The sequence below is a fragment of the Musa acuminata genome, unplaced genomic scaffold, assembly GCF_036884655.1.
Source record: "Musa acuminata AAA Group cultivar baxijiao unplaced genomic scaffold, Cavendish_Baxijiao_AAA HiC_scaffold_1104, whole genome shotgun sequence".
NCBI lineage: Eukaryota > Viridiplantae > Streptophyta > Magnoliopsida > Zingiberales > Musaceae > Musa > Musa acuminata.
This window is the reverse complement of record NW_027021317.1, coordinates 546438-557500: the sequence shown is the minus strand read 5'-3', so window position 1 is coordinate 557500 and position 11063 is coordinate 546438. Positions and strand designations below refer to the sequence as shown.

General features: G+C 43.8%; 2 protein-coding genes across 2 annotated transcripts; both read left to right on the top strand.

Moving 5' to 3' along the window:
- Nucleotides 1-490: 490 nt before the first annotated feature.
- Nucleotides 491-3446, top strand: LOC135666500 (probable nucleoredoxin 1-1). Its single transcript, XM_065178072.1, has 4 exons — nucleotides 491-577; nucleotides 1056-1529; nucleotides 1623-2117; nucleotides 2730-3446. Exons 1-4 carry the CDS (start codon nucleotides 491-493, stop codon nucleotides 3444-3446), a joined length of 1773 nt encoding a protein of 590 aa, XP_065034144.1.
- Nucleotides 3447-9104: 5658 nt separating this feature from the next.
- On the top strand, nucleotides 9105-9833 carry LOC135666499 (uncharacterized). The gene has a single exon (XM_065178071.1). The coding sequence runs from the start codon at nucleotides 9105-9107 to the stop codon at nucleotides 9831-9833; it is 729 nt and encodes a 242-aa protein (XP_065034143.1).
- Nucleotides 9834-11063: the final 1230 nt, after the last annotated feature.

Sequence of the window (11063 nt, the reverse complement as noted above, 5' to 3'; positions counted from 1 at the left end):
TTCCATCATTATTGGGAGAATATAATACTCATCTTAGAGAAATATCTCTTCATCCGCTATCGTATACCATCGGGTTTTCGATGTATGCTTATATTAGTTGACGATTATGTATGTGATCGAGATATGTTGTATATAATCGATATATAATTTTATTTATTAAATAAAAATTATTATTGTTTATAACGGTTCATAAATTTGTATTTGACATATGAGTTTCAAGCATATTTGATTTATTATCATATCATATGAAAATATAAATATGTAATATATATTATTTTATATTTATTTTCAGATCAACCTACTTGAATAAAGGAAACTTTTTTTTAGCACGGCCAAGTAACATTAGTTCATAAATTATATTATTGTAAGTACATGAATATTAAATTTAATGAAAATTTTGCCTCTGTAATTATGGATTTCAAGTGATGATTTATTTATGATAATTGGCGTGTGACAGAAGAAGAGAAGGATTTAGCCACAGAGAGAAGAAATGGCAACGGAGAAGTGGCATTATAATGTGGTGTCGCTGCTCTCCGGAACGGAGAGGGACTTTCTCATCCGTAACAATGGCGAGAAGGTACTCGAAAGTCTTCCGTCAATTACTAATAATTGTTGAGCTTCATGTTAGGATCTTGTGGGACTTGCCTATCAATCTATTGCTACAGAAAGTTAGAAACTTGTCGAATTTGCCTATCAATCTAAGCTAGCCTCGATTTAGTAGATTTTGTCGGAAGCAAGAACTAGTCTTACATGCTCGTCGGACAGTCTTTGTTTGCCTTTGAGATCTCCACCATGTCAAATGGATGCTCTGTCTTCGTCAAGAGCAAAGAGAGCATCTTTTGATCCGTGGTAAGGGACATAAAGCAATAGGATGCATCAAAGCCTGACGGGTTGAGTTTTGGATGAGAGATCAAGAGAGGTGTAGGAGGGAAGGAAAAGGAGGAGGATAAGATGAGGCGAACTGCATATTGCTAAAATGCCAATCTTTCCCTATTTGAAGTATGGAAAATGCATGGCAACTTTAGATTCTCACTGACAAGCTGTGATTTGTTCAGGTAGCCATCAGCAGTCTTGACGGGAAAAAGTTTGGTCTCTTTTTGTCGGACAACTGTTACGAAAGAATCGTCACTGATGATCTGATCAAAGTATACAATCAGCTGTCCTCGGAGGGCCGCGATTTCGAGATTGTCTTCGTGTCATGTGATTCATGCGAGGAGACCTTCAATAGGTACTTCTCAGATATGCCATGGTTGGCAGTCCCATTTGCGGACTCCGACACACGCGAAAGACTACATGATCATTTCGGCAGTTTCGAGGAGTATTATCCCGCTCAGCGTGTCATCTATGATGCCGCTATTGGCATGGTCGTTAACGAAGAAGGTCTCCGAGCTGTGGCAAAATATGGTGTAAACGGGTATCCATTTACTGTTAAGAGGTTCTACGAGGCGGCTGCTAAGAAGGAACGGAGTCTTCGAAGTCTGTTGGTTTCGCAGTCCCGGGACTACTTGATCTCCAATGATGGATCCAAGGTAATCGATGATCTCCTTGTAGGAAGAGAATTAAACTACATTCTTGATCCGCCAGCTTACTACCACCATCTAATCTACGCTAAATTGAAGCAGGTTGCCGTGTCGGATCTCGAAGGAAAGATTGTGGCTTTTTACTTCTGGATTAATATTCCTGATAAATACGGCGGTCCCGATAAGTTGACTCTGGTGCTGGCTGAAATCTATAGGAAGCTTAAGGAAGCCGGGGAGAGCTTCGAAGTTGTGCTGGTGCCATTAGAGGATGATAAATCATCCTATGAACAAGGCCTGGCAAGCATGCCATGGCTCGCGATTCCTTTCGAAGACGAGGGCTGTGAGAAGCTTGTCCGCTACTTTGAGCTCTGGCCCTTCCAATTACCAACCGTGCTTGTGATCGGTGCCGATGGGAAGATTATGCTTAAAAATTACGATAGGCTCATCTCCAAGTATGGAGTTTTAGCATGGGAAGCATTCCCGTTCTCTAAGGAGCAACTGGATTTATTGCCAGAGAAGGCAAAGGCCGCACAAACACTGGAATCTCTTCTTGTTGCTGGGGACCTCGATTATGTCATTGGGAAAGAAGGCTTGAAGGTAATGAATCGAGCATATAGTGAATCCACAGCTTGGTATTGTCAATGGCTAACCCCTCATCATTGTGTTTGACAGGTTCCAGTGAAGGAGCTTGTTGGCAAGACCATCCTCTTCTTCTTTGCAATGAGTGATTCGTTTCAATGCCAGAAATTTCTTCCCATGCTGATCGAGGCATATCACAAGATCAAGCGCATGGACAGTGCTTTCGAGGTGATCTTCGTCCCTATGGGCGGCTATATGGATTCGGGTGCTTTCGAGTTCTTCTTACGCATGCCTTGGTTGGCGGTGCCGGTGGATGATGAGAGAATAAGATCGTTGAAGAACACTTTAGAAGCTCATTACGTCAACACCCTGGTTGTCATTGGTCCTACAGGTCAAACGATCACAGAGAACGCCGCAACTTCGTTGAAGATGTATGGAGCCGATGCCTACCCGTTCAGTGAAGAGAGGATCAAGGAGGTAGAGATGGCACAGACACTGGAATCTCTTCTTGTTGCTGGGGACCTCGATTATGTTATTGGGAAAGAAGGGTTGAAGGTAATGAATCGATCATATAGTGAATCCACAGATGGGCATTGTCGATGGCTAATCTCTCATCATTGTGCTTCACAGGTTCCGGTGAAGGAGCTCGTTGGCAAGACCATCCTCCTCTTCTTCTCGATTCGTAGGTCCGGTACATGTCGCGGATTTCTTCCCCATCTGATCGAGGAATATCACAAGATCAAGCGCATGGATAGTGCTTTCGAGGTGGTCAACATCTCGATGGACAAAGATCAGGATTCCTTTGATCAGTTTTTCTCTGGCATGCCATGGTTGTCGCTGCCGTTCGGTGATGAGAGGAAGAAATCTTTGGAACGCACTTTCGGAGTCGATATCCCCTACCCCTCCCTGGTTGCCATTGGTCCTACAGGTCGAACTATCACAAGGAACGCCATGTATTCGTTGGCGACCCATGGAGCCGATGCCTACCCGTTCAGCGAAGAGAGGATCAAGGAGTTGGACCAGAAGATAGACGAGATGGCAAAGGGATGGCCTGAGAAGAGGAAGCATGAGCAACACAAGCATGGGAAGTTGGAGTGGAGCTGCCTGCACGGCCTGTATAGGTGTGGTGACTGCCACAAGATTGGAAGTGGATGGTGCTACTTGTGCTCCATGTGCAGTTTCGGTCTCCACCCCAAATGTGCACTGAAGGAGGAGAAGAAGGAAGAGGAAGAACATGATGAAGGATCTGAGTGTGATGGAGAGGTTTACAACGATTTCGAAGATTCTGAAGATTCCGAAGATTCCGAAGATTCCGACGATTATGAAGATTCTGAAGATTCTGAATAAGATTATGTAATGCAATGGTGTTTGTGTTTTGATGGGAAGAGCTTTAGATCGATGCAATGAAAGTAGCGGACTTATGACAGTCTGCAACTCGCAACATTTTTTGTTGATAGAGAACAATCAGATCAGTAAAAATCTGACGAAAATCTTTTCTTATTTGCTCCATATGATCAATCAAGCTTCATAATAACAACACCAATTCAACAAACATATTTGAGCCACAAATACCAAAGAATAAGAATGTATAATTCATGGCAACAAAGACGAGAAAACATTGAACTGTATGTTCTTCTATACCAAGGAACATTAATAACACATACATTGGTTTAACCAGAAGTATTCAAATTGGCACATGATTTCAATTGTTTTGGATGTCAACCATGATTTCTTCTATTTGATATATCAGAAAACTGGGAAGCGAGGAAATACAATCTCAGGGGAAGTACATTTTCTTTTAATAGAAACTTTACAGTTGATAAATTGCTTTCCTAATTTGTTGACGCAGATATGAACCTGATACAGCTGCTGCTTCCCCGATTTTGTGTTGCACTGGATTGCTGGTTTATACCCTATTTTCCTTATGAGGATATCGAAGATATGATTCTTTTTATACTTACGGTTATTAGGAAAAATACCTTCCGCCTTTAGATAAGAGAGAATATCAACTGTTTCCTTGAGTTTGAGGGCTGCTGTGAAGTAAGAAACTTGATCGAACCTGGACATGGAACACGTGCCATGCTTATCCCATTCATGACGCCAAAATGAGTGGCCATCGCTACTAGGACAACGAAAACTATGCCAATGTTTAATCATCTCGCCAATCAAAGGGTTCATCTGCAATCAAAGACAACGAAAAAAAAAAACGATGAACGACTCACACTCTCATTTTGCAAGGTAACTTTACGATAGAGTAGTCTGTGTCAGAGCTAAACATACCTTACGTCGGTTGTATTTAGAAGCTGATGGCATATTCTTGTCACAAGATGGAATAATTCCATTGCGAAAAGCAGGCCAAAGGCCATGGATGGTAAAATTTTTTTCCGGATACCCCGTACTCATAGGACAGCAACGGTTGACGTTGCAAAATGATCCAGGCCACTAGATGTTTCAAATCAAACGATCAATATAGAGAAGAACAACAAGATAAAGAAAAAATTAGACTTACCTGAAGAACTAAGTGAAAATAATCATAATTGGACGCAGCAGTGGTGGAGAAAACCAGCAAGAAAGCAATGGTGGAGAAAACCAACAAGAAAGGGAGGACGAGAGGTGTCATGCTTCGGCGAGTTAGGCTTTTGGGCACGTCGGAAGGCTTCTCCTTTTCTGTATATGATCATCACAAGATTGCATAAACATTACCGGTTAGCATGCCTAAGGTGGGTTTAATTAATTATCTACAAAATAGATACATAATTGAAAGAGAAAGAAGAAACAAAAAAACTCAGGGTAGGTTTAATTATCTATAATTATCTATAGGTCATATGCATGTGCTGCAGAGTGAAGATGATAGCTAAAGTACATGTTTCTTTCTATGCATAGAGATATTCTTCTGCAGAGAGAAAATAGTCGATCTCTCCTAGAAATAGAGAAAGACAGTTGGCTTTGAATCATCAAAGATTGAACTCCCGCAGGAGCTGCTCCATGAGAAGAGAAGCTTTGATCGTTTGGACCGTGCCACTTGACTATTGCTGTCCTCTACATCTGCAATAGAGCCTCACAAAGAAGAATTATCATCATTCATGATGAGAGCTTTCTTCGATGCATAGCCAATCTTTTTCCCATTGTTCTGGCTCTTGAGCTACAGTAAGGTCGATTCCAAACTAGAATTTGATGGTTTGATCAGACCTTTGACACAAAGCTTGATCTTTGATCAATCCTCATGAAGAAGCCAGGCTTGACTACAATATAAACCCCTAATGCAAGGAAATTAATTGTGCCCTATGCTGCCTCTCTAGTTAGAATAGCTGTTCTGATTAGGTAAAAGATTGCTAGAAAAAATTGATGAGAAAGACCCTCAAATGTTAAGAAATAAGTGTAAATTCTAAAGATCTACAAGGACACTGGATATGTATTCCATAGGTCTATTTTATGTGAAAGGTACAATTAATAGCCCCCCCGCATAGGTTTTGTGTTTCAATTAATTGGGTTTTGTTGCTAGATTAAATTTCATAAGGTGTGTTGTTGATGCATATATATATATATATATATATATATATATATATATATATATATATATATATATATATATATATATATATATATATAATGATATATGGTTATAAAAGTTCATTAGTATGCTATAATTTTTATATATGCATATAAATATTTTAAATTATTCTGACGTATAAATTTATCTATTGATTTTGTATATACTATGTTATTGGGTTATGCTTGCTAAAGAAATTAAAGATAAGGTATTTACCGTTAAATGTATTATGCTCACCTAAATAAAGCTATAAAAACTTATACTTACCGAGTGATTATCTACTATATATTCTATTTTGTATGTGAGGATACTAGTAGTCCATCCAAGTGATTTGGTATGGAAATAAGCATGTGTGAGCCCATGCCAACATAAATATGAACGATGACTTATGAATATTTTTATATGTATAAAATTTGGACTTTGTATTTTTCTTTTAGTTAGATATTATAATTATATATAAATATTCAAATTACTATATACAAGGAAAAGTTTATTATTTTATTTAGTAAATTAGCATATTTTATTTTAAAGATTGTTTACTTTTAGTCATTCATATAGGGCTCGTGTAGAACTAGAAGTAGATTGTTACACCACCCCCTTCACACAATTAATGTAGTCATCCTGATTATTTCCATTCATTTATAATTTAAAATTACCTTAATTAGATCTTCCTTATTTGTATTGATCCATTTGTTTGTTTGTGCAATATGATTAAGGAAATAATTAAAAAATTTATGACTAAGAAAATATCTAAATTCTATTTTCTTATTGGTTTGGGCAAGTTAAGAATTAAATTTATTTATTTATTTATTTATTTATTTATATAAAAAGTGATTTTTAAAAATTTCCTTAGGGGAAATCTTCTCCTCCTAATGGCTTTGCTCCTCTTCCTTCCCGAGGAGGTCAGGCTCCTAATTTATTTATCACTAGTGGAGAGGAGTCTAGCAGTGGGAAGATAGAGGGAACTCCATTTCAAATAAGGTATATCTTCTATCTTTTATCAATTTATTATATATATATAAATATTAGTCAAATGATATTAAGGTTTATAAATTTTGAATTATATATAAAAAAATTTAAAAATTAAAATTATCCTCTCTGTAGCTGCAGTTGCATTCATAAGAAATAGAAGAGTGAAACTAGGAACCTGCACTTTAAATGAAGTTCTATAATTACTAATCCTTTTATTGATAAATTGGTGCACATCTAAAAGTAAAAACTTGCACAATTATATTTGATGGGATTAGGTTAGATTATTCCTAATTTAATTCAATATAGGCATAGTTGACACCCAAGGGACTTGATCTGACCTAGATCATTAATTAAATTATCTCCGATTTGATGTGATCTGGGGATGCAATTCAACCTAAAATGCAGCCCCATTTAGCAAGATGGTTAAGCATTATCATCTTGTTATTGCATCAAGATAGTAGTTGAAGTTGATTTAGTTTTTATGTGTTACTTTTTCTTTAATCAAGTTGAAAACACTAATCAAGAATCAAAATTTATAAATCTGATAAATCAAACTCGAGAAAGAACGAACAGAACACAATTGAGAGGGAAACTAGAGGAGAAGAGAGAGATCGGCGTACCTCTAAAGGGCAGAAGATTGCACAAGGAGGAGAAGAGAGAGATCGGCGTTCCTCCACGTTATAGAGCTCATATATATATCATGCAGCGTTCGCTCTTATGGAAAATTATTCCCCGTTAAGTTCTAGAAAGTGTCATTATTTTCCATTATGATGAAATTATTCCCCGTTAAGTTCTAGATTCCCCGTTAAGTTCTAGAAAGTGTCATTATTTCCCATTATGATGTATATTTTTATCATACGACACATTCTTTTCTTATATTTTAGAGATTTTATATTGAAAATGGGTATTTTTGTATTCATTTCCAAATCGATATAATAAGTTATTACCTTATTGCATTAGCAGAGGTTGACTCGCTACTCTGGGCTTGAAGACAAGACTGATTTCTTAGTTGTTTCCGCCACCTTTTCGTGATTCGCCCTCTCTCTTTCTCCGGGGTCGCTGAAGTTATGAGAGTCGGTTCAGGGAGAGTTCAGTTGGTGCAGGCGCAATAAGCAAGACGTGTTAACGTAAGAGTCACTTCATGCCCGATGGTGAAATCCACATACACGTGTCCACAAATCAACTATCCCCATTGATAAGGGTAAAAATGGCGATGTAATGCGCCATGACGTCAGTCATACCTGGGCGACGTCCTGCCCGAGGAAATGCGTATTAACGCCAACTTGATATGCGCCAGCGTCACTCGCTCCCAGACAACGACTGAATCGTCTGACCCCGCGCGCTCGGCCGAGGTAGAGGGGGACGTCGGCCGAAGCTCGCCCATACCCTATGACAGTTCGGTTCTCCACGCAACCCCAGTGGCGATGTCAGACGCCATCGGAGGTACAGTCCTACTCCTGCTGGAAGCCACATCAGGTAACATCAAACTCATCTATAAATACCCCAGAGTTCTAAACGAACAAGGGGAGAAAAGACGAGCACAACGCACTCGGAGGCATCTCTTCCTCCAAAACCTTCTCCACATCGCTGACTTGATCATCGGAGGGGTCGGGCCGAGCTTCCGACCCGACCTGTGTGCAGGTGCGAGACGACGTCGCCTCTTCCCGATGCTGCCTCAAGGGACGCCACGTAAGATCCCCGCCATTCGGACCCCCCGAACAAGCCGCGTCGGCCCCAAGGCCACGGCTAAAAAAGTTGTTTACACCAACAGATTGGCGCTAGAAGGAGGGCCTGTCCGAATGTCGAACGATCTGCGAATCCACTCTGACGAACCCGTGGCTGTCGGGCCGCCCACGATGACCACTCCGGGGGAACACCCCCCACACGATGGATCCCGAGACGAACATCTCGCCGCAACGTCAGAACGCTAATGACGGTTGTTCAATGACCCGGGCTTGTCACCTCCCGATGGCGCACACACAGGCCCATCGCCGGTATCATCCGAGGCCTTTCACGACCTCGCTCATCAAGTCCGAGCTCTGACGGGCATGGTGCAGACCATCATCCCGCTCGTCTCCCAACCGACACCCCCGCATATGACCCGACCTTTGCAACAACAGGAGGCCCCCACTAGGACTCATGTGCCACTTCCCGAGCTCCCCACTCCGCCTCAGAATCCGATAGCCCAGCCCGGGAACCGGGAGGCGGAAGACACGGCGAGTCGCCCCGAGCCCGACGCTCCATCTGCCGACTCGACAAATGCCCTGCGGGCCCAGTTGCGCCTCGTTAGTCAACGACTCGACGAAGTACAATAGGAAGTCTGTAAGTCAAAAGGAGAGCTCGGGGCGGACGGATAGCAAGGATCCCCGTTCGTCCCCGAGATACAAGATCAAGCGATTCCCCCGCATTTCCGGCTCCCTTCGCTGGATCCATATGACGGCACCGCTGACCCAGCGGACCATGTTGCCGCTTTTCACACCCAGATGGCGCTATATGGGACTTCTGACGCCTTGATGTGCAAGACATTCCCAACAACCCTATGGGGGCCAGCCCGCGTGTGGTACAGCGACCTGAAGGTCGGGACCATCGCCTCCTTCGACCAACTTGCCAGAAGTTTCGAGCTCACCTTCCTGGCTTACGCTCGACCAAAGCCGTCTATGGCATTGCTCCTCGGACTCAACCAAAGGGAGGACGAGCCCCTCTCTCATTTCGTGAACCGCTTTACGACACAAATTCGGGGACTGTCCGACGCTCACCCCTCTCTGTTGATACAGGCATTCATGGTAGGCCTGCGGCCTTCCAGGTTCTTTTGGTCTCTTGTGGAGCGACCCCCCACCGCGGTGCCCGAAATGCTTCAGCATGCAAGCCAATTTATCGCCGTCGAGACATGGATGGCCGGGAGGCGGGAGGAGCACAAAAAGGTTAAGTCGGAGCCGCCCCAGCAGCAACAACCCGCCGCGTCCCGGCATAAGATGGACAGACCCGACCCAAGGCCTCCTCTCCCTGCCTTGAACTCGTCCCGAACAGAAATATTACTCCACATAAGGGAGAAGGGACTACTCAAAGATCCTCACCCGATGAGGAGCCCGCAAGAGCTTGCAGACCGATCAAAATATTGCCGCTTCCATCGGCAGCATGGGCATGACACCGAACAGTGTCGTGAATTGAAAAAGCAGATCGAGGAACTCATTCGTAGAGGGCATCTTGGCTAGTACCTTCGACCGGACAAGGAGCTGTCGCCACGCCCAGAGGGCCCCATCGAGCGACACGTCGACTTAATAGCTGGCGGTCCTACATCTGGCGGAGGTTCCATGACGGGAAGAAAGGCATACGCCAGAGCCGCCCAGACCGAAGCTCCCAGACACGGGCTTGAGCCCGAGATCACTTTCCCGACCGGAGCCTCCGAACAACCCAAGCATGACGACGCGCTTGTGATATCGGCCAGGATCGCCAATGCACAAGTAAGAAGGATCATGGTCGATACCGGAAGCTCAGCCGACATACTTTACTTCGACGCCTTCCAGAAGCTCGGCTTGGCTAGGGAGAATATGAAGCTGATGTGCTCGGCGCTCACTGGATTTATCGGGGATTCAATCTCGCCGCTGGGGGCTATCACTCTGCCCTTAACCTTAGGGGCCCCGCCAAGGTCGAAGACAGTAATAACCACTTTTCTAGTGATCGACCTCCCCACCGCGTACAACGCCATCCTCGGCCGACCAACCCTCAACAAGGTCAGAGTCGTCGTCTCAACTTACTACCAAACTATCAAGTTCCCAACTCACGCCGGGGTCGGGGAAGTCACGAGAAGCCCCCGAGAGTCCAGGCACTGCTACCTGACCGTCATCTCGTTACACAAGAGGGCAAGGGTCGAACCACCGCTGGAGGATCCTAGGGAGACGAAGAACCGACCCCCCATCCCGAGCCAAGGGGATCCACCGTCGACGTACCACCGCTAGAAGCTCGGCCTGATCAGACGGTCAAGATCGGTTCGGAGCTGCCCGAGCGGGAACGAAAGCAGCTCGTCGGCCTCCTGCGGGAAAACGCCGACATCTTCTCCTGGTCCCCATCTGATATGACGGGCGTCGATCCGGAGGTTGCACAACATCGCCTCAACATTTCGCCTGATGCTCGCCCGGTAAAACAGAAACCCAGACGGCAGGCCCCTGATCGGCAACTCGCCATACGAGGAGAAGTGGGCCGACTCTTAGCGGTAGGCTTCATAGAAGAAGCCAGGTACCCACAATGGCTATCCAATGTAGTTCTCGTGAAAAAATCCAATGTGCGTTGATTACACCAGTCTCAACAATGCATGCCTAAAAGACTACTACCCCCTTCCGAAGGTCGACCAGTTGGTCGACGCGACGGTTGGACACGCCCACCTCTCCTTTATGGACGCCTTCTCGGGATACAACCAAATCAGAATAGTGCCCGAAGACCAAGAG

Bases quoted from the DNA above. Each gene is read 5' to 3' on its own strand.
- LOC135666500 (XM_065178072.1), top strand. From the start codon at position 491: ATGGCAACGGAGAAGTGGCATTATAATGTGGTGTCGCTGCTCTCCGGA. The intron at 578-1,055 runs GTACTCGAAAGT...TGATTTGTTCAG, and splicing joins TCCGTAACAATGGCGAGAAG to GTAGCCATCAGCAGTCTTGA. The intron at 1,530-1,622 runs GTAATCGATGAT...AAATTGAAGCAG, and splicing joins TCTCCAATGATGGATCCAAG to GTTGCCGTGTCGGATCTCGA.
- LOC135666499 (XM_065178071.1), top strand. From the start codon at position 9,105: ATGGCGCTATATGGGACTTCTGACGCCTTGATGTGCAAGACATTCCCA.